Consider the following 26356-nt stretch of genomic DNA (forward strand, 5'->3'; position numbering starts at 1 on the left):
TTTGGTACATTTTGTAGCGTAGCTTGCTTCCGGTTACTGGTAAAGTAACTTAAAAAAGGGGATTCATGCTGAGAGTGTTTTAGTTCAATTCCTGGTATGGTCTGGGAATTTTTCGAAACGTAGCTGCCACAAGATGTACAAATGAAATAAAAATGGCTTTATAACTTAGCAATATTTATGAAAGTGGGCTGAGAATCTGAGCACCCAGTTACGATGGGAGGCTTTGTAAATCATAGATAATGTTCTGTTCAATACTTACGACGGATAATTCTCCACCCGGATACAGACTCCTTGGGAAAAATGGTCACACCTCTCGCTCGGAAGCAGAATGTGAATTTTATTCGCTCGGTTTCGATATCCTCCCCCGATCAACATCTCCGCCACTGGACCAGATCCATTACCACTACCAAGACTGCTTTCCACCGCATCCAATTCAGTTCCATTCAGCCCGGATAAGGCGAGATCTTCGATTTCCTCCATCGTTAGAGTGGTGGTTTCCACTTCTGGGGGTTCCGTCGAAGTTGTCACCATTGTGGCGGTGGGTTTTGCTTTTGAGAAACTATTGGAATACCCCGCTTTGGGTAACGTGACCGGAATAGGGCCATCCGATGCCATCGCCAACTGATCCTTTTGATTCTTGGTCGAGTTGAAGGCCGTCATGTTTAGTTTCCGCTCGTGGTACGACATTCGTTCTTCGGTCTTTTCTTTCATCCTCGTCATCTGCATATTGTACCTCGGCTTGGACTGAATCAATCTCTCAAACACCGGTGCATCGGACATCGAACGAGCTTGCGGCCCATCTCCACCTCCCTCAATGGTCTTTGCTTCGTCATCGTCCAAATCCACCATCAAGCGGTCATCCTTCAGATTGGAATCTGCCGAATCTACCGTATTCATCTTGAATCCCGATGGCTCCGATCTCACCGAAAAGCTCCTCCGCAGCAGTTGATTCGTGGGAACCTGCTCCTCCTCGTCTACCGTGGGGAATCGCTGATCCAGCAAACTCTCCTGCTTGGCCACCGAGCGGATCATATTCGCTATATCGTACACCAGCGGGAGAATCAGCTCCTGCCGGTTGCCGAACATCTGCTTCACCTGTGAAGATAAAACCGCACACGGAGAGAAAGATAATCACACATTAGTCGGTTGTCTATCTAAACGGTAGGTTGAATGCATGGGTGGCTCTTGCTCACCCGCCGATCGCAAGCTCGCATAGAATCCACGGAACTGTAAAAAAGAGGCGTATGGGAATCGCCCATCCAGCGGTAAGGGTATGCGTTATTCCATATGTATATACATGAACCACACCCAGGTTTTAAAAAACTAACTCTTTAGTACATGCTTACTGCGCCTATTGGACGAATTACGAACATCTCAGTTCATCATGTGAAAGACCTTGGCCAACCCAACAAATTTTCAGAAGATACAATCCTTCCAAATTATCAGGGTCTTGAGTTGTCGCACATCGTGAGAGTTGCTTGAAATAGTTATTTATGCAACAAGTTGCAAAATGATGATTTTTTCGGCACGAGTCGTACGTTTATCCAACGAGGCTTGCCGGCTATGGTGTAGCATTTGATAGAGCTCCCGTTGTCAAACAGTTGTTTGTTGGCAAAGGCTAAAGTCGCAAAGGTACCTCCACCAGCTTCGTTCTCACCCGATCTGCCATCGGAATCGGAATAAAAATCGTCTTGCTTCGTAGTCTTGCTGTAGAGTGGATGTAGAATCACCTGCCGAATCTAAGGATAACACGAAATTTAGTGTAAAGTGTGTGCTGGCAAAAGTGCCGAAAAGTGTTACTTTTCGGCACCCTTAAGAGTGCCGAAAAGTAGTACTTTTCGGCACACTTGCATCAGAAGAGAAAAGTAGGCCTTTTCATGACACTTCAGCCAACTGAAAAGTGAAATTTTTCAAAACGTAATTACAAAAAAATTATTGAGATCCTTGCAGTGCAACTAAGCTTTAAATTGATGATGGCGCCTCTAGCGGACAAGTTATGTACTAACAAATGATATGAACCAAAGTCCTAAATGATAGAATTTTTCAAACAGTACAACATTGAAGAACAAATTATTGCGCCATCTCTTTAACCTACAAACCCAAACTCCAACAACCGCTAAACTTAAGAAAGCTTTGAAGGAATACAAGGAGAAATCCCTGCAGCATTCCTAGCAGGAACACCTAGAGAAACCCTTGACATCTTTGAAAGTGTACCACGAGGAATCTGTAAAATTCCAATAGGAATCCCTGGAGAAATGCCGGCTAAAATTTCTGAAAGAATCGTTTCGAGATTTTATGAAGCAGAATTTACTTTGTTCCTGATAGAATCCTTAGAGGATTCTTTGAGAACGTCAGGAATCATGGCAGGAATCTTGGATGGAAGCTCAGTAGGAATCCCTAAAAGAACCATAGAAGGAATGCCGGAAGGGGCTATTGAAGAAGTTCCTGAAAAAAGTCGGGAAGAAATTTTGAAGGAATTCCATCAGAAATTCCGACAAGAATGCCTAAAAAATTTAAGGATGCCTAAGAAATCTCGGCAGAAATATATTCTTCCATATTTCTTTTCGAAAGGAATCCCAAATGGAATAACCGAAAATAATATTTGAAGGAGTTCACTCCCTGAAGGATTGCCGAATAGAGTCACTAAAATAAACCTTTCAGGATTTTCTAAAGCAATTCATGTAGAAATCCGTGGAGAGATCTCAGGAGAAATCCCCACAGCAAATCTGGAAAGAACATGTGAAGGAATCCCGATAGGAATCCTGGGATGATTATCGATAGGAGTGCCTGAAGAAATCCCGAAAAGAATTCCTGAAGGTATCTCGAGAAAATCTCATGTTACTGATTTACGGTCCACCTAATCGACTTCTCTGCCCTCTATCCCAAACCTCTATCCTACGCTCTATCCTAATCCTAACCCACAACGCTTCCTTCTGCCTTACTCTCTACCCTATCCTCCACCCTACCTTCTACCGTACCCTCTACACCTATCCTTCACCATACGCTCTACCCTATCTTCCATTCTACCATCTACCCATCCTTTACATTTTTACTGATAAAGCCCGATCGATAGATACCCATAGTGCATGGTTTCATAGCTCAAATTACCATTCCGTGGCCACCATCTTGGATTATGGTCCGCCATCTTGGATTTCACTTTTGATATTTACTTTGGATATTTACTTTTGAGTTTTACTCATCTACCCCGATCGATGAATTCCAATATTGCATGGTATCATAGCTCAAACCACCATTCCGTGGTTGCCATCTTGGATTACAGTCCGCCATTTTGGTTTTCAATATGGCGTCGAATATTTATTTTTGAGTTCTACTCATCATAGCAGCCATCTAGGAACCTAAACCGCCCAAGCAACACACGTGTTATATAAGAGTTACGACAGCGCAAGCTTTGATTGTATAGAAGTTCATTTGACGTAAATCTAGCATTGTTTTAAAATACGTAAAATAAACTTGTATACAACCAAAACTTGCGCTGTCGTAACTCCTATATAACATGTGAGTTGCTTGGGCGCCATCTTGAATACCAATAACGCTATAACCACCTCGACAACCCTAAGGAATCTGTATGCTAAATTTGATTGAAACGTCTTGACGATTCCAGAGTTATGGCGGAACATACCTACATAAACATGCAAACATACTTGCATTGACTTTTGTATGGAGTGATTAACACCTCTGCTAAAGACATGAACTACAAATTATTAACCATTGTTAAGATTTCAGGGAAACAAATTACTTTCGCGTTGGAAATGAAGCTCATAGATCGTGACAATATGTAATTTTTGCAGCATCGTTTACGCCACCCAGTGAACCAGTCTCAAACTGTATTGTCCACTATGACCAAGTTATGAATGTGGAGAACATCTTCTCTGAAGAAAGTATCCTAAAATTTTGCCTAATTTCACATCAAAAAGACTGTACTATTTATAGGACGCTGGGCGTTCGGGGCATCTGTTCTATAGAAAGGTCGCTGCGCGGAAATGGTTCTTTTCAGGAATTCTTTCAAGGATTCTCTTAGGCGTTTCTTCAGGAATTCCAGAAAATTCTCAAGAGATTCTTTTGGAAGTTCCTGTAGGGGTTGGATCGCATACTTCTCTTGGAATTTTAAGCAATCTTGCTTCAGGAATTCTTTGAGAAATATTTCCAGAGTCTTTTACGGATTCTTTCAGGAGCTTCCTTCAGGATTTATTTCTTGGCGATTCTCCAGGAATATCCCAAGAAAGTTATCCTGGAATAACTCTCCAGTTTTCAGGCATTGCTTCAGAGATTCCCTCAAAAAATATTATTTTACATAGAAAAACGATATAGTGCAACTCTGATTGTCGAGAAACTTGGTGGGTTCGTAGTTCTTCGAAAATAATTAGATCAGAATTTTTTATTTCGTCATTAGGGTGACATATTTTCAGATAGGGTGGCCCTAAAATCAAGGTTATTGAAAACTAAAATTGAACCAGTTGACCAATTTTAAATTTCATTTTTTTTTTTTTGTTTGAAAGTTATTGATTATGAATTTTTAGAAAAAATGCGTTGAGCGGGCCTAATTGCGTTATTGTGCAAGAAATATGCCAATATATTGTTTATTTTCACGTTTTTATGGTCTCGGAAACAAAGAGGTATCCTAATTTTATATTTATCAGAGTTTGGCGTAACATATCAAAAAATCAGAGATGTATGTTTTTTAGGTTTTGAGATGCATGTTTATTTTCCACAAAAGCACAATTTGACCCATTTATCGTGTTTTCCTGAAAACTAGAATTCAATAGCTTTCAAACAAAAAAAAGTTTTCAATCGGTCAACTGATTCAAAAGTTATGTTATTTTTTGAAAATTTTTAGTTTTTAAAAACCTTGGTTTTAAGGACCAAAATTGTTCACGCTAATGACGAAAGTTTGCGTAAGATTTTCGACTGGAAGTTAAATGTTTTGGAGATTTTGGCTTTCTCAGTCTAGGGATTCCCTAGACTGAAAAAGCCAAAATCTCCAAAAAATGACGAAATAAAAAAAATACGGGTCTAATTATTTTCGAACCCACCAAGTTTCACAACAATCGGAGTTGCACTATATCATTTTCCTATGGAATGGCTGTTTAAAGAAATTATCTGGGTAGCCCAGCCAACACACAATCGCATATGCTGTTAAAAAGGATACTAAAGAGGAAGCTATACGCGTACACTTTACTCGCAATACGAAGCATGTACGGCTACGCATATTTGCTTCGCTTAAGCATCTTATTCAACACCATAAACGACTTGACTAGGGATTTTTAAAAGATTTCTTCCATTTGAACTAAATTTGCTCCAAAAATTCCTCCAGGGAAAATACTTTAGGGATCTTTATCCACTTATACCTTTCATACATTTTGCAAGAACTTGTTTAAGAATTCCTCCAGAAATATCTCCAGGAGTTCTTCTAGGGTTTGTTTCAAATCATCATCCAGGAATACCTTCAGAAATGTATGAAGTGTTTTTTTTTTCAAGAATTCCTCCAATACCTACCTTTGTCTGCACGTATTTACGAAGAAAATTTTTTGACATTGTATTCAGAAATCTCGGAAACTTCTCCAGGATTTTATTTTCCAAAAGTGTCTCACAATATTCTTCTCGAAATTCCTTTAAATGCATATCATCGAGTTCCTCGCCCCAGGAATTCATCCAGCGACTCCTGCGGTACTGAAAAAAATCTGTTCAGGAATCTCTTCAGGAAATTTTTAAAGTTTCTTTTGGAAACTCCTTGAAGTTACCCTTCAAGAACAACTTATGTATTTTTTACGTAATTTTATAAAATGCTTCTGTAAAATCTGAATGAATCCCAGGCGATATTTCTGAAGAAACCGCAGAAAGAATTCTAAAAATAAGCCTTCTAGACATTTCTTCGGTAATTATCAATATTTTTTTGGAGAATTTTCATAGGAATCGTCGAAAGTTCTTTGACAATTCTGATAATTAAATCAATAAACAAGGGAAAAAGGTTTTCTCTTGCAGATATTCATAAACTACTGAACGAATCTTAAGTGATATTTCTGAAGGAATTCATGAGTTAGTTTCACATGTAATCCATGGAGGAATTTCTGATTCCTAATTCCTGTAGAAAATCTCGTTAATAAAGATAATAATAATAATAAAAAATTCCTGTAGAAATCCTTAGAGATATTCTTATACGAATGCCTGGATTTTGTGATAGAATCCCATGGAATTTCGGAAGGAGTTACAGAAAAATGCTTCAAAATGCTTAGTGATATCTTTTTGTCGTAAAGCATTACCTTTTTTGCACGATTATTGCTTAGACAATACAAACCTGAAACGTGAAACTATTGTGAAAGATCTAGGCATTTTATTAGATTCAAAATTAACTTTTAAAGATCACGTTTCGTACATCGTTTCGAAGGCCTCTTCGCAGTTAGGGTTTATTTTTCGTTTTGCTAAACAGTTCAAAGACATTTATTGCTTGAAATCATTATATTGTGCTTTAGTACGCCCGATTCTGGAATACTCGGCAGTAGTCTGGTCTCCATACTACCAGAATGAAAATCAGCGACTTGAATCAATTCAACGTAAGTTTGTTCGCTTTGCTCTTCGGTTTCTTAACTGGAGAAATCCCTACAACTTGCCCAGCTACAAAAGTCGTTGCATGCTCATAAATCTGGAGCTTCTCCAGGCAAGACGAGAACTTTGTAAGGCATGCTTTATTGCAGATCTGGTGCAAAACCACATCGATTGTCCTGCTCTTCTCAGTATGATCGATTTTAACATTCGCAGACGGAGTCTACGTTCGCACTCTTTTCTTCATTTAAGATTCAGTTCTAGCAATTATGGCCAAAATGAACCACTGCGAAGCATGTGCCGCGTCTTCAATAAATGTTTCAATGTATTTGACTTCCACGTTTCCCGTTTAGTGAATAAGAATAGCTTTAGAAAAATATTCTGTTAATTTTAATGTATCATTGCTTGTTAGTATTAAGTGTCATTGGGGTGTATTATTTTGGCATAAATAAATAAATAAATAAATAAAGAGTTGCTAAAGAAAATAAACAGGAACCCCTCTCTCAGAAAGCCTTGGTGAAATTCCTAAAAAAAAATTATTCATAAATATTTAAAAAAAAAACCCTGAGAAATCTCTTATCTCTCATATTTTTGAAAAAAAATCCGGAGGTATTCGTGAACTTATTTTTAAAGAAATGCCTGAAAGAATGTCTGGCGAAACTCCTGTAAATATTCCTAGAAAAATCTCATGAACTGTTTAAAGAATTCGAATAAGAACTCCCAGAGATATTCTCGGAAAAAAATCCAAGAGGATTCTCTGATGAAGTGCATGAAGGAATACCCGGAGGAACATATAACTCAGAAATGTCTTATATTTTTTTTTTCTAGAAATTCCTCTAAATCCATCTCAAGGAGTTCGTGGAGCGGACCTGGTGTGGTGGTTAGAACACTTGACTATCACGCCGAGGACCTGGGATCGAATCCCACTCCCGACATACTCACAAAATGTGGGTTCCTCCTTCGAAAGGGAGGTAAAACGTGGGTCCCGAGATGAACTAGCCTAAGGTTAAAAATCTCGTTAATACCGACAAAAAAAAAATCTCAAGGAGTTCCTCCAGGTATTCCCAGGGATTCCTCCAGGAACTCCTATAACAATAGTTTCTAAAATAGAAAGCGAGATTTGCTGAAATATCTGGAAGATTATCTGCTGGAATCGCAAAACAAAGTCACGAAAGAACTTCTGGACACATTCTATGACGAAATTTATTGAGAACGCTGTGAAAAATTTTTCAAACAACCGATTGAGGAATTCCTGAAAGAACCCTCGGATTGCTTCGGAAATGGAGTTCCTGGAGTTATTTCTGAAGGAGGGGGGACGTCTATAAATAACGTTACGCTTTTACAATGGAAAGGGTTCAGAAAAATGTGATTACCAATACACACAATTTATAGGAAGTCCCATACAAAAAGAGTGTCATAGGAGCGAGTGGGTTGAAATTTGACATTTTTGCGTGACCTAATTCATGGAATTTATATGGAATACAAATTCTTTGGAAAATTTATGGCGGAACTTACGGTTTCGCGAAAAAATATTTCTGAAGGAATATGCGGATTTTCTTTAAGAAATCTCTGGAGAAATTTCTGAAAGAATTCTGTACTCTTGATTAAACGCTGTCTCGAATCCGTGGATCTGAAAGAATCCCCGGAGAAATTTCTGAAAAATCCATGGAGGAATTTCTTAAGCATGGAAGTTTTTTAGAAGAATTATTGGTGAAATTCCTCAAGCTTCCTCTAGAGGAATTTCTGGAGGAATTTCGAAAGAACGTTTCGTAGAATATATTCCTCCAAGAAAGTCATTCGTAAATTGCCATAAATCTTCCAAAAGATATGTCGAGACTATGTAGAAGAATGTTTTTGCATAGCTCATGAGAATACCACCAAGAAATTTGTTGATAATTCGTATGAGTTTACAAAAAAGACTCTCTTAGTACTTAATACTCTATACTCAGCGGCGAATGTAACAAAAGGTAAAGCGACGTGCTCGAAAATGCTTCCCAAAATACTATTCATTTTCCTGTCCGGTTCGATACGAGAGCGCAATCAAGAAATATGCTTGGCGACACTAATGGGTTTCTTCCATGAATTTCTGGGAGGTTCCTTTTCGGATTCCCACTGGAATATCTCTTGATATTGCTTATAGAATTTATCATGCCATTTCTACCGGGATAAGTGCAGGGATTCCTTTCTTTTTTTTTGGTTCTGTAGGATTTTCTTCAGAAATTTCTCCAGTAGGGTGCCTGTACCAGTTATCGCACTACCTGAGGAAAACTACTTCTACAAAAATAAGAAGAAGATCGACGAATGTCGTCGATATGTCAAATAATAGATTTGTTTTCATACTTAACAGGAAAAATTTAAAATCAGAGTCAAACCCACTTTTACTATTTATTACGGCGTGTTCCAATGATAGGAACCCTGTACCAGTTATGGACATACTTTTTAATTTCGGTTCCACTTCGCACTATTAACATGCATTCCTTATGGGATTTTCCATAACTGGTACACTATGGCGAAATAGGGTGCAAGGAAGCCGAAATTTTAAGGAAAATGATTTATTTCTATCATAATTTGAGCAAAATGTGAAATTTGAATGAGTGCAATCATCTTTCACATATTTTTTCTTGATGATTTGTATCGTTGAAAATTGAAAATCAACTATGGCGAATTTGAGGTACTATAGCCATAACTGGTACACTAAGCCTACTTCAGGGATTTTATGTGCTCATCCCTTCATAAATTGTTATGAGATTTTTTTTTCACTGGATTTAGATATCTCTAGGAGATCTTCCAAGGATTCTTTCAGAAAACCCCGCAGGGATCACTCAAATGTTTATTGATTTCTCCAGAAAATCCCTTCAGAAAGTTCTCAAGCCTTTTCTATCTTGCAAATGCTTCCAGAGCTCCTCCAAAATCTTCTAATGTTTAAGAAAATAAAGTAATTTCAGGAGTTCCTTAAGTATTCTAACAGGCATTCAACCAACAATTCCTATAGAGATAAAGTCAAAACTGCTTCAGGAATCCCTCCAGGAATTGTTCATTAGTTTCTTCTCCTCCAAAGGTTACAGGCGTTTTTAAGTGATTTCTTCAATCCAGGGATTTCCCTGAAAATTCTTTGAGAAATTCTTTCAAGAATTTTACCATTATTTTTGTGTAATTTATGACAAAAATTCCGAAAAAATATCTGGGGTAAATCTGAAGCGCAGAACTATCTGAATTGACTCCAGGTGGTATTAAAGATGGAAACGTAGGAACAACTTTAAAAGAGAATTCTTGTTGGATTTTTTGCTTGAATTACTGAAGGAATTTTTCAAGGAATTATTGGAAGAACCGTGGGAAGAATTTCTGGAACAATAACTGCAGGATTTGAAAAACATCCATAGAAGGACTTTTGGAGAAACCGCTAGCTGAAATTTCTGAAGAAATCCTCACAATTCTGAAGATATGTTTGAAAGAATTTCGGAAGGAATCTGAGTTTTAATTTTTGGAGAAATTTCTAGTAGAATCCATGTAAAAATCTCAGAAGTATCTTTTTGTGAATCTCTACCCAATTAACATGTTGATGATTAATTAGTCTTGTACAAGTTTTTTCCGCCGTCATAAAACCTTACATCCATTATTTTGTACCTAAGAGCCTCTTCTAGCCTATTTGAAATAAAAAAATGTACGATTGAGCCCCAAATAAATGAAATAGATAAAAAAAATATACTGAGGAAGAAACTTTTCGAAAACCCCTTGATTGAAAAAAACTACAGAAATATTTCTAAAGGAATTCCTGTAGAAAAATCCTGGGAAAAAATTTGAATCGATTCCTTAAAGAATCCGTAGAGAAATTCTAGAAGTTAACCTTAGAGGAAATGCCGGAATAATCTCCGGTAAAAACATGGAGCGATATCTGAAAAAAAAACCCCTGAAGGAATCTCTGTATGAATTCCTGCATTATTGGGGAGATTCCGCAAGGTTTTTCTGGATGAATTCCCGAAAAAAAATCCTGAAAGTATTCCTGCGGAAATTTGCAATGGAATCAATAGAGCAATTCCTGAACAAATCACTGATGAACAATTTCCGTAGGTACTCTGAAGGAGTGCCTAGATAATACCTGAAGGTTTTTTTTAAACAAATCCCTAGAATAATTTCTAAAGTAATGGCGGAGTTTCCGTAGAATCCAATGGAAACTCAACTACCTAAAGGAATTGTTGAAAATTTTTTGGGGAAATTTTTGACAGAATGTCTGAAAAAAGTCCTGGAAAAGTTTCCAAAATAGTTTCTGGAAGAATTTCTGATGGAACCAATGGAGGAGTGCAAAAGAAACCCTTGGTAAATTTCAAAACTGAATTTCTGCAGTAATTTCTGAAGCAATTTTGGAAGAAATCCAAAGAAGATTTCTTGAAGGAATCCATGGAGAAATTTATGGTGGAGGCTCATAAATAAGGAAGAAATCTCCAGAGAACGTTCTAAAGAAATCCTTGGAAGAAATTCTGAATGGAAGTTTGGAAGAGTTGTTGAAGATTTTGTAATTGAATCCATAGAGAAATTTCTGGGGGAATTTGGAATTTTTGATTTTCTGATGAAATTGCTGAAAATTTTTTTGAATGAATCCGTGGACGATTTCCTGCAAGACTTCTCGTACAGATTTCGGAACGAAACTATTTCAGAAATTTCAGAGGTAATCCATGGATGTTTGATAAATTTATAGATGATCCTATGAAGGAAATTCTAGAGAAATCCATGGAAGTTGTTCAAAAGAAACTTCCACAAAGAAACCGTGCAAGACTACTTAAGTGCAACTTCTGGAGAATTAAAAAAAAAAAATCTTGAGGAATTCACGGAGCAGTTTCGGAAGGATTTCAAGGAAGCTTATAAAAGGAGCTCTTAAAATAGCTTCTGGGGTTATCTCTAGTACCGTCGTGCGGGGTGTCATTGGGCCAAAGTGGGGTGACCAGTGTGTAAAAAAATCGAAGGTTGAAAGTGAAGATTGACATTCCCATATTTTCATTCGTGTTTGGCCACATTCATTGTCAGCTGAATGCCTGTCTTTTTTCATTCAATTCTCTGTCACGAATATTTTTTCGCACGTCGTAAAATGCCTAATTTCTGTTAACAAACGCACAATCTGACATAATGGACAAATAGAGCAGTTAATTAGTATTCTAATTAACTACTATACACAAGTTTTGAGGTGATTAGAAAAATAATCGGGAGTTACGGTCTAGTTATATTTCTCAGTGAAAATTGTCAGTGACAGACAAATGAATGAATAAGTGAAAAAAATCATTCACCAAAATGAATTTTATTTTGATCCCTCAGTTGAGAATCTTCAAGATTCATGTTGAACTTCACTCATTGAAAATGAAAATTTTAATCTCTGGGGGTGACATTGGGCCACCATTCCGCACGTTTAGAATACCACGGGAATGCACATTGTGTGCTAGACTACTAGAATCAGTGTCGTAGTGTGCGGTTGGCCCCCGCCAAGGGCGCCATTCTCAGAGGGGCGCCAAAAATGACTAAGGCCAGAAGAAAACAGAATGATGCTAATGTTTTCTTCTCTGTTATCAAGATTTCACTATTTCCAGTAATTCAGATTGATATTATGTTTTTTTACGTATTTCCGTATTTACAAGAAATCAGATTTACCATGATGTTACATAGGAATTTATCTACTACATATTTTATTTCGAGAGAAAAACAATATGCTTTCAAAATTCTAGGGTAAGTTTAATGCTTCTCTTTCTCAATCAATTTAATACAAAATTTATCCAAAGAAATCTTTTGCAAACCTTCCATGGTTTCCAGAAATTTCTCAGGGATTTCTTCATAAAACCTTCTTTATTTTTTAAATCCTCTAGAGATCCCGTAAGGAACTTTTGTGGAGGTTCCATCAAAAACTCATATATAAATCTCTTCAGGAGTTCCTCCTGGTGTTTATCCGTGTCCATGGTTTGGCTTATGAAAAATGAAAAATTTCTTACAGATCTACTGGGAAATATTTCGATTAAACTTTAGAAGAAACAGAAAAACCTTTGGTAAAGTTATTGGAAAATTCTTGCAAAAACAGATAAAACCAATTGAACTAATTACCAGAATTTAATAAACTAGATCATTTGAGGTTACCTGAAAACTCATAAACTGTATGAAGTATTTTTTAAACAAAATTTAGAAAAGAAAAAAAATAGGAAAAAAAAATCCTGTATGCATCATTTATGTAAGGAATCTTAAATTTTCTAATTATTCTGCTGTACTTAGTGAGATTCTTGAAATGCAAAATGTGTTCGTTCTTCGTACTCGCATAAGAGAAATAAATTTTGGGTGACTCCCTTTGAAATTCTTAAAGAAAAATAAGAATAAATATAAGAAAATAAAAAAAATCGGGGGGATTTCCAAGTTCCAAGTTCCAAAATCCAAGTTTTAAGAAAACTTTGAAAAAAAAACTACATACAAACTTTTGCAAATTACAATGTCCTATTGTCATGTGGCGCCAATCTGGATGCTTGCCAAAGGCGCCATGGGACCACGCTACGGCTCTGACCAGAATACATAATTCTAAGATACTTTGCATCCACCGTCAGATTGTCTGACTTATATTGAATCCGTGGGAGCGATGGACGAATGTCACTTTCTAGGCCCAATGTCACCCCGAACGACGGTACCTTTGGAGAATATCTGTCTGAAGGAAAATCAATGGAATCACTAGAATAATTCTTGGAGAAATCTTTGAAAAGGAATGTCTGAAAAAATTATTGATAATTCTGAAGACTTTCCGAAGGACAAGCTGGGGAATTTTCTGAAGGCATTCCTGAAGATTTTTTTTGCAGGAATCCATGGAGGAGTTTCTAACAATATTCAATGGCTTGCTTTGGATAAATTTTGGAGAAATCTCTCAAAGAACTAACATACTAGTTCAAGAGCTGATTACTCATTGAGTTACTTAGAGTAACCTCGATGACACCACTTCTACACACAGGTGAAGATGTTCTGAACCCCCTCAATCGTTCAAGCTTTTCAGTTCCAATGCTTAGAGGAATTTTCAGATTTGTGGTTAGAAATTGAGGCGTCGCTTCATTTTCTCTTCACTGGAACGCTCATCCAACAAAAAAAAAGCGAATTAAATATTTTAATCGGCATAGTTACCAAAATAATCCGCAATACCGTATACCCTTAGCTCTCAATGCTGCAGTACGGGAAGTCCGTTAGATTCGGGCCACGCTCGCACGCATTCGTTGATCTACTGCCGCCAAGCGGCGCGGCGCATGGTAAACACATAGTAATAGTAGGCTGAGTGTACCAGTTATCGCCATAGTGGTTCCCTATTTGGCCATAGTGATTATTTGAAATAATTCAAAATTTTGCATCATTTCAAGAGTTTTAATGACAAGTAACATTTATATTCTTGCTCTTAAAACTTTCATAGTAGGTCAAAGTTTGCAAACTTTCTAAATATCCACTATGGCCAAATAGGGAACCACTATGGCGATAACTGGTACACTTACCCTAAGACTATTAATAGCCGTGACTCAGTTATTAGCCATCACAGCGGACGCGAACAAACCGATCAAAGTTGTGTAAAGAAAAACCTGCACAAGTAAGCGCCGCCCGGGAGGAAGAGCCCCATAGAGAGGCGATTGGGGAATTGGATCTTATTGGGATAGGTCCGGGACACGGCGAAACTAAATTGCGTTTCGTTCGGGTTGGTTGGAAGCTAATGCAGCAATACTATGGGCACACTAATTCGTTGAGGTGCGCGTGTTCGATGGATTATTTTGTTCTCTATTCCGCCCTTTCATTGACTGCTTTTTTTTTGGTGGATGAATGCCGGCCGGCAAAACGGGAACAAATGAAGCATAATACATAGATATCCAAGAATATATCTTTATTAAAGGTTGTTGCAACAATGGCCTAGTTCCGAGTAGGTGGAATTGATACTTTTATGCACATGTGTTTTACTCAAAGTTTCAAACTGAGAGATAGAAAGCTACTATATTGGAAGTTTGGCTGATATTCAAAGCAAAGCGGCAAGGACGGTTGAATGGAAGCCGCTTCTCACTTAGACAAGGAACTGTCCATTTACTGCTTTGAAAATTTGTTTCCCGTCTTAGCATCCCACCTTTGTATACGCACTACAATTTTCAAATTTGTGCAGAGCTATCCTCACCCTGGAAATCAGCATAGCTCATAAACGCATCCTAAACAAAATTTAGCTGTTCATTCGAAAGCCAGGAACATAATTTAAACAATGAAATAAAGTTATGCAGAATTTCTTCATCAAAAGTTGAAGGCCCACAAGTGTGCGACCGTTCAACGGGAGTGGCCAATGGTAATGAATTAACGACATGGGTGACGATTTTATGGGCATTAATATATGAAAGGTCGTAAAAAAATGGGACACATCCGGGATGAAACGATACTGAAAAATTGGAGGCGTTTTTTTTTTCTTAAGACTGTTGACAAATGTCGAGAAACGTTTCTGCTTTCACAAAGAACAGTCGGCACGACCGTTCAAATGGATTTGCATGTCGATGGGTGCAAAAAAAAATCGCAAACTTATTTATTGGTCATTGTCATACAATCATATGGCGCAGTTCGTGTAAGTTCTGTCCAAACAATAGAACTGGATACGTGATCTGTGTGAACAGTAGCGCTGGGCAACGTTTGTGCTCAATAATGATATCTACCTTTTTGGATGTTTATCTACAGCGGAACAACAAAAAAACGCAGAAATGAGGAATCTATTGAATGCCAATCAGCTATCATTTCTATGCTGATTTGATTGTCTGACCACCGTGCTGGGACAAGAATTTTGATTGTTCATTTGCATCAATATGAAGAATACTATAAAATCATTCACTAAAATTTACATAAACATTGTTTTTCAATTGATTTCTCTACAAATGGCATTGCGTGATAAAGTATTCCAAGTAGCCAACATATGTATTTTTTCCGGGGCCCGTGGCGTAGTGGCTACACGTTCCCTTCATAGGTGGATGGTCATGGGTTGGATCCCAGCCCCGGCACTTGCAATTTTTCGTCAGTTGCTATTTCTCCCGAGAGCTCCTGACACCTGACCCTCTTCTGAGCTATGCTCTAACGGACCCGGAAATTCGGATATCGGCTAACGGTAACTCATAAACTTCCAGTCTGACTGAAAAAATAATGAAACCACACATCAACATCCTCGTGCTCATCATTCTACCGAGGACAGGGTGGAAAAGTGACTCCTGCATTATGCATTATTATTCAACAACTTTGTTTTGCAATGATCATGGAAAGGACATTCTTGCGGGAATTCCTGTCATGGGTTTAGCAAAAATTCTTCTAAAAATTTCTAAAAACAAATCTCAAGGATTACCTCCAAGTAAACCGGCAGAAGTTCCTTAGGGTATTTTTTCAGGATTTGCCAAAACAATGTTTTTTTTTGTATTCTTGTTCATGGATTTCTTTGAAAACTTCTCCAACGATTCCTACATAAATTCTTTCAGGAATTCCCGTCAGAATTTTCCTTGGGGCTTCATCAGGAGTTTCTCAAGAAATTTCTCAAATCATTTGGTCAAATTGGTCCACGGGTTTACTCAAAAATTGCTTTCGAAATTCTTGTTGGGATTGCTTAAGGGATTCTACAGGAAATTCTTTCAAAGATTGTATATAATTTCAAGCTTGTATTTCTTAATGTAGGCTCAGTGTACCAGTTATGGCTATAGTAGCTTAAACTCGCCATAGTTGATTTTCATTTTTTAGTGATAAAAGAAGAATAATTCGCGAATAACAGATCACTTTCACAAAAGATGGTTGCAATCATTCAAACTTCACAATTTGCTCAAATTATGATAGAAATAATTAATTTTCCTTTAATTTTCGGCTTCCTTGTACCCTATTTCGCCATGGTGTACCAGTTATGGCTAATTCCATAAGGAATGCATGTAAATAGTGCGAAGTGGAAGCCAAACTAACAAAAGTGTCCATAATTGATACAGGGTTCCTATCATTGGCACACGCCTTAATAAATACTTAAAGTAGTTTTGGCTCCGTTTCTATATTTTTCCTGTAAAGTATGAAAACTAATCAATCTTTGCTATATCGATGACATTCGTCGGTCTTCTTCTTATTTTTGTAGAAATAGTTTCCTTAGCTAGTGCGATAACCGATACAGGGACCATATGTCTTTTAACATATCTGGAGGAAATACTCCAAAACCCGAGCAGAGGGGAACACGTTATGTCCAAAGGAAAGTATTATGAAAATCGAATGTACCTCAAATTTTATTGCCTAGGACCGTAGCTCTAATTTCAGAATCTGTGCGGTTTAAAATATTTCATCTTGGGTTTTTTTTTATATTTTTGATTTTTTTCCTGTTTTTCCAAACAAATATCGAAAAAAGTCATTTTGGGGCCAATTTCGTCCCATATAAAAATGTATGGGAAAAACCCAAGATGGATTATTTCAAACCACACATTTTCTGAATCTAGAGATCCAAAAACTGGTTCTAGCGAAAAAAAATTGAGGTACATTCAGTTTTCATAATACTTCCCTTTGGACATAGGGTGGGGAATGTCAAAATAATAACAACGGAATCACAAAACCTGTTTTTATATCTTGATTTATTATTTTTAACTTATTGAGACATAACCGTTCCATAACATTTTTTGTTGGACAATCTTATTTTGTTATGATCGAGCTATGTGTATATCTATATATATAAAAATGAGTTTAAATTCGCTTTGAGGCACCAAAACTAACGAACGGGTGAACCGATCAAGATGAACCTTGCTGGGTTTGATTCGTATTTATGGTGGCTGTGTTTATATGTAAAAAAAGTTACGAAAAACAACTAAAAAGTAAGAAAATTGATAAAATGCTGATTTTTAATAAGCTGGAGAGAAAATCGACACGATCGAAATGAAACCAATCTAGAGTGCCATGCAGCAATGACCTCAACAGCTGTCAAACCACCACATCTTGGCAAGACAAAGTTTGCCGGGACAGCTAGTTTTATATAAATAACATTTCAATAACATGTATTTCTGAAGCACAAATTCAGTTATTATTGAGTTATTGAGACTGCACAAATATTTGATCATTAATAATACAACAATAACAAGCTTTGCAATCAAGACTACACTATTCGAGATTTACTTTGTTCACAGCATTCCGTGAGGAACTGATGAGTAAATTTTATTTTCTCATCAGTTCTTCTTCCACTTCTTTCTGACATTACTTTCTAACTGTGACAAAGCCAACTTATCAGCCTTTGTTTTGGTCGTGGTTACTGAATTATGGTTAATTCCTCATACATTCAATCTGGTATGACCAGGGCGTTACAACTGAAGATCCTAAGTACTCTAAATTAACGATTTATTTGATTTTGCGTCCCAAGGGGGCGGTTGGGGTTTCCGAATGCGTAAGCCATGATTAACTGCTTATTGAAATGTTTCATTAAAATGGGAATGAAAATAAAAGATCACCGTGGTGATAACGATGTTTACACAGGATAATATTTAATCAGCTGTTTAATGAATCACCCTATTGTATGACTTATTATTGACACTTATTCTGTCATTACTGTAGCAAAACCAAGCGCGTAACTACAGCCCATTTAGGCCCTCAGCTTCAATGTCGTGCACGCTTATGATGTTATAACTTACTTTGTTATGATTTTGATATTATATCTAAATATGTGCAGATTATTGTCAATAACTTATTTATATCTAAATTTGTTATTGAAATATTTTACAAATTCGATAGTATGAAGTTGTTATTGAAACAACTAAATGTGTTATTTAACTGCACAACATTTTTTTGTTATGATTTTTGTTATTTTGCCGCTTATGACAGCCATGTTCATAACATGATATGTTATGTTAATAACATGAAAATAAATTTTTCTGTTGCACAGTTATTTTTCCAAAATAACATATTTTGTTATGCTGTTGCTATTCCCCTCTGCTCGGGAAAAAGTGTCATATTTTTTCCAGGAGTTTTTTCTTTGGAGTTTTACCGAAAATTCTTTTAGAAATTTCTCAAGAACTTCGTCTAGGAACTTCGCCAGAGGTTTCTCCAGGGATTCCTCCTTACATTTCTTCAAAATATGTAATTTTAGATGAATTTTTTCACACAGATTCGGATATTGTTTCAGAAAGGAACGAAACTTTTTCAAAAATTTATATTTGTATTTCTCCACAGGATCCTTCAGGTATCACTTCATTTATGCAGGGATTTTTCCGGGCATTTGTTTGGAAATTCTTCTAGAAAACTCCCAAGAGATTCTTCTTCAAGTTCCTTCGGGGGTTTCTCCAATAGTTCCTTCAGGTATCCCCCCAGGCATTTCTTTGCATTTATTCAGACCTTTCTTTGGGAATTCTTTCAGTTTTTTTTTTTTCAAAGATTCTTTCATCAATTCCTACATAAGTTACTCCAGAATTTGTTCCTTATCATTTTTCAGGGAAATTTTCTAGTGATGTTTCTATGAATATCTGCAGAAGGTTTTCAAGTTCTTTCAGGTACCAGGTATCGTTTAATTTTTTTTTTCTAATTTATGCAATGAATCTTTAAATATTCCTCGCAGATATTTTTTTCTGCAGGATGTCTCACAAAAATTTCTCCAGGTAGTACATTAGAGTTTTTCTGCAAAAATACCTCTACAACTGTGCAACAAATTTTTCAGAGAATTCCTTCGGAGGCATTCCAAGGAGTTTCTTCAAGGATTCCTTCAGAAAATCCTTCAAGGATCCTTCAAAACTTTATATGTATTACTTCAGCAATTCCACCATTGCCACCATTTCCAAGAGATTCCTAGAAAAATTCCTGTGTAACGACCCTAAGTCGTTATCACCCTTATTATTCCATACTAATTAGGATTCCTCAGTAAATATAATGTAATTGTCACTTATGTGGAACACTGGCACTTTTACCCTAGTAGCGATAAAGTTTGCGTTTAAATGTAAAAACAGTAAATATAATGTGTCGCCCGAGTACGCACATGTGAATCAACGGTTCACCGTTAAGATAAACAAAGACCTAGAGGTCAGAACGCTCCGAGCGAGCACGTTGGAATCTACGAACCACCGTTAACGTAAATAGTAAATAGCGAGTCACGTGGGGTTCAACGAATGTCCGTTAACACCCAAAGGTATGAACTAGGTAGCCAAAACAGACGTGTACAGTCATAAATATTACTTGAAAGCCAACTTATAAAAGACATTACTATGTTCAGAGGGGGGCAGTCAGTATGTAGTCAGTTAATAGTTGAGTTTATAAAAGTCAGTTGATAGGAGTTAGTTTATAGACGAAAGTCTATATGGAAGTCTAGATGGGGAAGTCTAGAGAGTGAAAGTGAGAGCTGTGCTCAATTGTTAAGTTTTAGTTTTAAGTGTTTTAGTTTTATAAGAACAATGGACAATATAAGTGAAGAAAGGAAGTGATGTAGCAGTTATCAATTTGATGACAGTACCATGGGGGGAAAGGGAAATAAAGTACATCTTTTTGTACACCTGTACGGATTTCTGCAGAACTCCTTCCAACAAATTTTCAAGCATTTTTCCTATAAATTTTTTGCACTGCAATGGAGGAACTATTAAATTTTCATGATTTTTTTAATGAAAATTAAAAGGGCATCTTAAGGTGTTTCGTGTGGTATTCGCCCAGGCATTTTCCTAGGCATTCATCCAGATATTTTGCCAGAGATAACTTCAGAAATTGCTTCAGGACTTTTTGGCCAGGAATTCCAAATGCAGAGATCTCCATGGGGATCTCCAAAGACATTCTAAGAGATATTTCTGATGGAACCGCAGCAGCAATTTCTAAAAAAAATCCTCGTGGGAATTTCTGCTAGAATCACTGTAGGAATTTGTTGAAGAATGCTTAGAGAAACCCTGAGAAGAATTTCCAAAGAAATCCCTGTAGGATTTTAAAAAAAAAAAAATCAAGTTTCTGGAAAACGCCCTGCTGAAATTCAATAACAATACCCTGTAAAAAAATCCTGAAGATATAAACATCTCCACTATAAGAAATTTCAGAAGGAATCCCAGCAGGAATTTCTGAAGAAATCTTAAGTAGAATCTCTATAAAATTCTCAGGAAGAACTTTTGAATCAATCACTGGAGGAATATCTTGAGAAATCTCATAGAAATTCTTAAAGGAATCTCAGGAGGATTTTTTAAAAAGAACTTCCTTGAAAAGTGGAGTTCATAGAAAAAACTATTTAGGATTATATAGGCAAATGGCAAGATAAATCTGATTGTATTCGTCAGAAAATCTGTAGACGAATTTCCTTGCGAATTTCTGACGAAAATTCTGTGGAAAAACGCATATATAAGCGTTTACAAGGATTCCTAGAAAAAACTCTAGAGATATTTCTGAAGTTATTTCCATATAAATTCCTAAGAAATATTTTTAATAAGTTTCTTAACGAATCCGTGATTTTCTTAATTAATTTCTAAAGAAATTCCTGGGTATATGCATGAGGGAATTTTGCAATGGAATAGAAAGCTTACAGGACGCAGTGTAGTCTAATCTCCCCAACAGCAGGGAGAAAAAAATGGAAACCCAAGAGCATTTCCTGAACAAATCTCGGGTGGACTTCCCAAAGAAATACCTGAACGAATTTCTGAAGAAAAATCTGAGAAATTTTCTGAAAAAACCACTTGACCTTTAAAATAGTTTCCAAAGGAATCCCTGTAGAAAACTTTGAATCTCAGGAGAAATTTCTACAATCCCTACAAGAATTTCTGAACTAATTTCTGGTGGAGTTTAAGAAGGAACCCATAGAAAGTGTTTCTGTAGAAATCTGATTGCTTATCGACTGTAGGCTTGAACGGGTATAGGAATTCTCTCGGCTTTTGCACCGTCGGAAATTGATGCAAACTTGTTTTCGCTACTGTCACCGACTGCAAAAGTCGTGCGAATCCTATACCCTTTCAGGAGAAATTCATGGGGGTATATCTGAAGAAAGCCTTTAGAGAAATTAGTTAAAGAATCCATAAAAGAAATTCTAAAAAAAACTTTGAAAGAGTTTCTAAACCTTGGTAGATGTTTAACCTTTCAGGACGCGCGCCATCAAGCAGCTGAAACTGCACCGCGCTTGCGCTGTATACGACGAGCGAGGTTTTTATGTAGTGTTGTACTTTTTGCAACGGCGTGCGTCCTGGAGGATTTAACCCAATTCCTAGAGTCATTTCTGAAGAAATTTGTTAATTAATTTGGGAAGAAATCCATAGAAGATTTCCTTGGACAAATATGTGGAGCAATCCACAAAGAAATGCCCGAACGAATTTCTTAAGGAATATCTGGAAAATTTTCTGAAGAAAACTGCTAATAGATTTCATTAGAGAAAGTTTCTAAAGCAATCCAAGTAAAATATTCTGAGTCCATGTAGAAATTTCCGATGATTTTTAACGAAACCGTACGAAAATATATAAGATTATTCCTGGTGGAGTTTCAGAAGAAACCCGTAGAAATTTAACATGAAGAGTTCTTGAGACATTTCAAGAGAAATTCATAGGGGAATATCTGAAAGAAGCCTGGATCCCTCGAAGAATTTCTGAAAAAAATCGCCGTAAGAGTTTCCAAAATCTTAAAGAAACCTTGATAGATTTTACAACTGAACCCTTGGAGTGATTTCTGAAGGAATTCAACAATTAATTTTGGGAGAAATCCATAGAAGATTTCCTTGTACTAATTAATGGAATAATCTCATTAGACATTTTTAAAGAAACCTCTAGGGAAATTTCTTAAATGCTGAACATTTTCTACAGAAATCCTTAGAGAAATTTAAAATGAAATAAATTAAAAAAGAGGAGTGTTTAAGGGGATTCACATATGAGGTGAGCTTTAGTGGTGTTGAAACACCACTAAAGAAGGTTTCAGATGGGCTTTAGGGGTAGTTTCAAGGCAGCCTTTTGAATCGGACCCCTGAAAGTTTCAGGGGGTTTCAGGGGGCTCAACAGGCTTTCAGGTGAGCTTGAGGGTGTTTTCAGGATGGGTTGCAGACACGTTTCGGGCGGTTCTAGAAGGATTCTAGAAGGCTCGACATGCTATCAAGTGAGCTTCAGAAGCCTCTTAGTTGTGTTGCAGAAGCGCTTCCGGACGTTTCAGGGAAGTTTTACAAGGACTTTAGGGGACTACCAAGAGTTCCACGCATTACCCATGTCAACACCGAAGATCCATCAGTGTAGGAGATAAAAATAGCCATTCGTAGCATGAAATCAAACAGATCCCCGGGGGTCGATCGCATATTAGCTGAGATGCTTAATGTTGACCACGTAGTATCCGCACAACTACTGCATCAATTATTCTGCAACGTATTGGAAACCGCGACATTTCCGGCCGACTGGATACAAGGCGTCTTAGGGGGTACCTTTACCCAAAAAAGGTGACCTGACTGTATGCGATAATTGGCTGGATATCATGTTGCTGTGCATCGTTCTCAAAATCCTCTGCAGAGTGATCTTTAACCGTTATGTGTCCGACAATTTTTTTGCTTTTTTTAACACCGTGCTTTTCAAATGGGAGCTGGGTACCCGGGTACCCTGTCGGCCACATAAGGGTTAACCGAATACAGTAGAAGATTGACGCAACTCTCCGACGCGACGACAGCAAGCAGGATTCTGTGCCTGACGATCCTGTGTGAACCATTTTGCCACGCTCTGTATCATCCTGGAGAAAATCAATGACTTCCAAGAGTCTCTCTACCAGGTGTTCAACGATTACGAAAAAGCTTTCGACCATCTCAATCACGAAAATAAAAGCAATTTTGTAAGTAATAAGTATTATAACGTCCGAGGCCCTAATGTCCCAGGAGTTTATGGCGCATTTTTTCGGAGCATAACGTCCAAACATGCAGATATGTCACCAAGTCCAAGGAATGAAGGCACATAGGATATTGTGACGCATCCAAAATTTTGGACGTGATTTCGCAAAAAACGCGACTTAACTACCAGGACAGTATGGCCTCGGAAAAAGCTGATCAGTTGGCAAAACAAGGGTCATCCACTCAATTCATAGGACCGGAGCCATTTTTTGGATTGGCTCCAAGTGCCTTAAAAATGAAATTCAAGATTTTAGAAGAATTTAAAATTAAGCGTAACTGGATGAACATAACTGATTCTCGTCAATCTAAGCGATTCATCACACCAGACGCCATTAACACACTAAGGCTAATAGACCTGAACAAAAATGACCTAAGTACTTACACTGGACTAATAACTGGCCACTGCCCTTGCAAATACTATCTGAAATTGATTGGTAAATTGATAGAAGATAAATGTCGATTTTGTAAATTAGAGACTGAAACGTCTGAGCATTTATTGTGCGAGTGTGTTGCACTTTATCACAAGCGCTGTAGATTTCTGGAAAGGGGCCTAATGGGGCCTCAGGAAATTTGGACTTCTCATCCCAAACATGTACTAAGTTTCATACGAAACGCGGTACCTGATTGGGACAAACGCCATTTGCTGTGAGGATAGTCACTCCTGATAGTGTCGGTTCTTTTCAGTACGGCAATAAAAAAAAATGAAGAGGATAACGCCACAATAGATCAAATCAATCGTCGCAGTGGCATTATGTCCCCAACAAGGAAAAAAAAATGGCCTCGGACGTTGTGATCCAGCCCCGAAAACAAACCCTCAGGCGCAAAGGTGTTCCTAAGAAAATTGTTGGCTTAATTGAAGCACAGTACAGGGCATTTTTGTGCAGAGTACTGCACAAAGGTGTATTGTCCGATCCCATCCGGATCGTTGCTGGAGTGAGGCAAGGATGTATACTATTACCTCTACTATTCCTCATCGTAATCGACGAGATCCTGGTAGGTACGATTAACCGTGAACCAAATCGTGGATTGCTGAGGCAGCACATTACCATGGAGCACCTAAATGACTTCGAACTGGCTGATGACGTTGCTCTCGTAGCTCAACGGCGCTCTGATATATTGCGACATTTGCACCCATTTAGACTCGGCCCGAATTAATTATTATCACTGTCGAATTTCGCACACAACGTCCCAGCGGCTAGCGTACACAAGATCGGCTGAGTTCATGACAGGGGCGTCAGATGCACAACAGGTAAACAAAATAAGTTTGATTAGTGTGAAATGTCGCTGGGAAATGATGATCTAGTGCAGCAGTTTTCAGATCGTGCACCGCGGTGCACTTGGTGCACCGCGAAGCCATGGCAAGTGCACCGCAGCACTTCAGAAAAGTCTTGCATATTCAAATTTAAATTCATTACCTATTTCATGAAAAATAATTCGAATTAATTAGAACAACTGGACTATTGGAAGGTGCTTCAAGGAGTTGAGAATAAAATTTCCATTATTCCAGCCGGCGAGTTAAACTCGGATCCAGCAAAAACTGTCTCAGGTATTCGCAAAGCATCATGGAACAAATCTGCCAAAATCTTGGCCAAAACTCTCCTAAGAAATATTATTCTTTTTTTTTAAGATCTCGTAATGTAAATTTACAAGCACCCTACAAGGCATCTCCAATCTCAGAAGAAATCTTACTAATATTTCTGTGGCTTTGCCTAATACCAGAGAATGAAACTATCACTGTTCTCGAAATCAGTTAACCAAGAATTCTACTGATAACGTATTTATGATTTTCATAGAAATCTCCTTCCGAATTGACAAGAGAGCCTGGAAGGAATTTATCAAAAATATTGTCAATATATGCCAAAGTTCTAAAAAAAAACAAATAAAATAAAATAATCCAAGTGTCTTGCTAGAAATTTATAAGAAATATGGCAAAAGTCTTGAAAAAACGTCTATCAAGAAACCACACTAGAAATAATGCAGTAGTCTTCAAAGGACTTCCCCGAGGTTCTTGAAAACAAAATACCACTAATTCAGCTCAAGATTTCATTCAGCGTTTATAAAAATCTTGTCTGTAAGTTTTCAGAAACATTCTGAGCAACAAATATTCCAAGTTGAATAACTATGTCACTTCACTATGCTCCGATAAGTGATGAAAAACGTAAGACAGTGCCATAATTCGTGAAAAACAAAATAATGACGAGTGTATGCACCTTGGAAACGCTGTGAAAAATACGACAGCTTTTTGACGAATTTATAATTGTTTTTTTTTAACAATAATGCACTTGTGCACCGTGGAGCGATTTATTTTCAAAAAGTGCACCGCGAGCCGAAATGTCTGAAAACCCCTGATCTAACCCATCGCTCCTCGGTGGCATGTCTAACCATCAACGTCAACAAGACAAATTCATTAGATGTAAACACGTTCAACCCTTCCAGGTCGGCGTCGGTGGTGTAGTGGTAAGCGTAGTTGCCTCTCACCCCAGTCGGTCGGGGTTCAATTCCCGTCGATGCCGATGGGATTTTCTGAGACATAAAATCCGTGATCACGTCTTCCCTCGGATAGGAAGTAAAGCCGTAGGTCCCGGCCCATGTGTTGATGGGTTCGATATGTAGGGTCCTCAGGTGTGGTGGGTGTCTCCCTGGGGCGTCGGAATTTAAGGCTTAGCTCCTAGACCCAGCCGACGTAAAACACAACTGGCGCCGAACGGTGCTAGTTGGCCAGAAAGAAGAAGAAGAACCCTTCCAGCTTTACGGTAGCTGGGGTAGCCATAGAGAATGTTGATAGCTTCCAATATCTTGGTAGCCAAATAGCGGCCGATAGTGGTACCAAGATAGGGCCAATGACGGGTTCGATTCCCGGTCGGTCCAGGATCTTTTCGTAAAGGAAATTTCCTTGACTTCCTTGGGCATAGAGTATCTTCGTGCCTGCCACACGATATACACATGCAAAAATGGTCATTGGCAGAGGAAGCTCTCAGTTAATAACTGTGGAAGTGCTCACTG

General features: G+C 37.7%; 1 protein-coding gene across 1 annotated transcript in view; it reads right to left on the reverse strand.

The window, feature by feature from the left end:
- The window catches only part of LOC109418097 (neurotrophin 1), a 113636-nt gene that overhangs the window by 36384 nt on the left and 50896 nt on the right, over positions 1-26356 (reverse strand). The window contains exon 3 of the mRNA XM_029870882.2: positions 260-1095. Coding sequence (XP_029726742.1) covers positions 260-1095 — 836 coding nt within the window. The remainder of the gene's footprint in view (positions 1-259; positions 1096-26356) is intronic.

Source organism: Aedes albopictus, chromosome 2, assembly GCF_035046485.1.
Source record: "Aedes albopictus strain Foshan chromosome 2, AalbF5, whole genome shotgun sequence".
In the NCBI taxonomy this organism is placed as follows: Eukaryota; Metazoa; Arthropoda; class Insecta; order Diptera; family Culicidae; genus Aedes; species Aedes albopictus.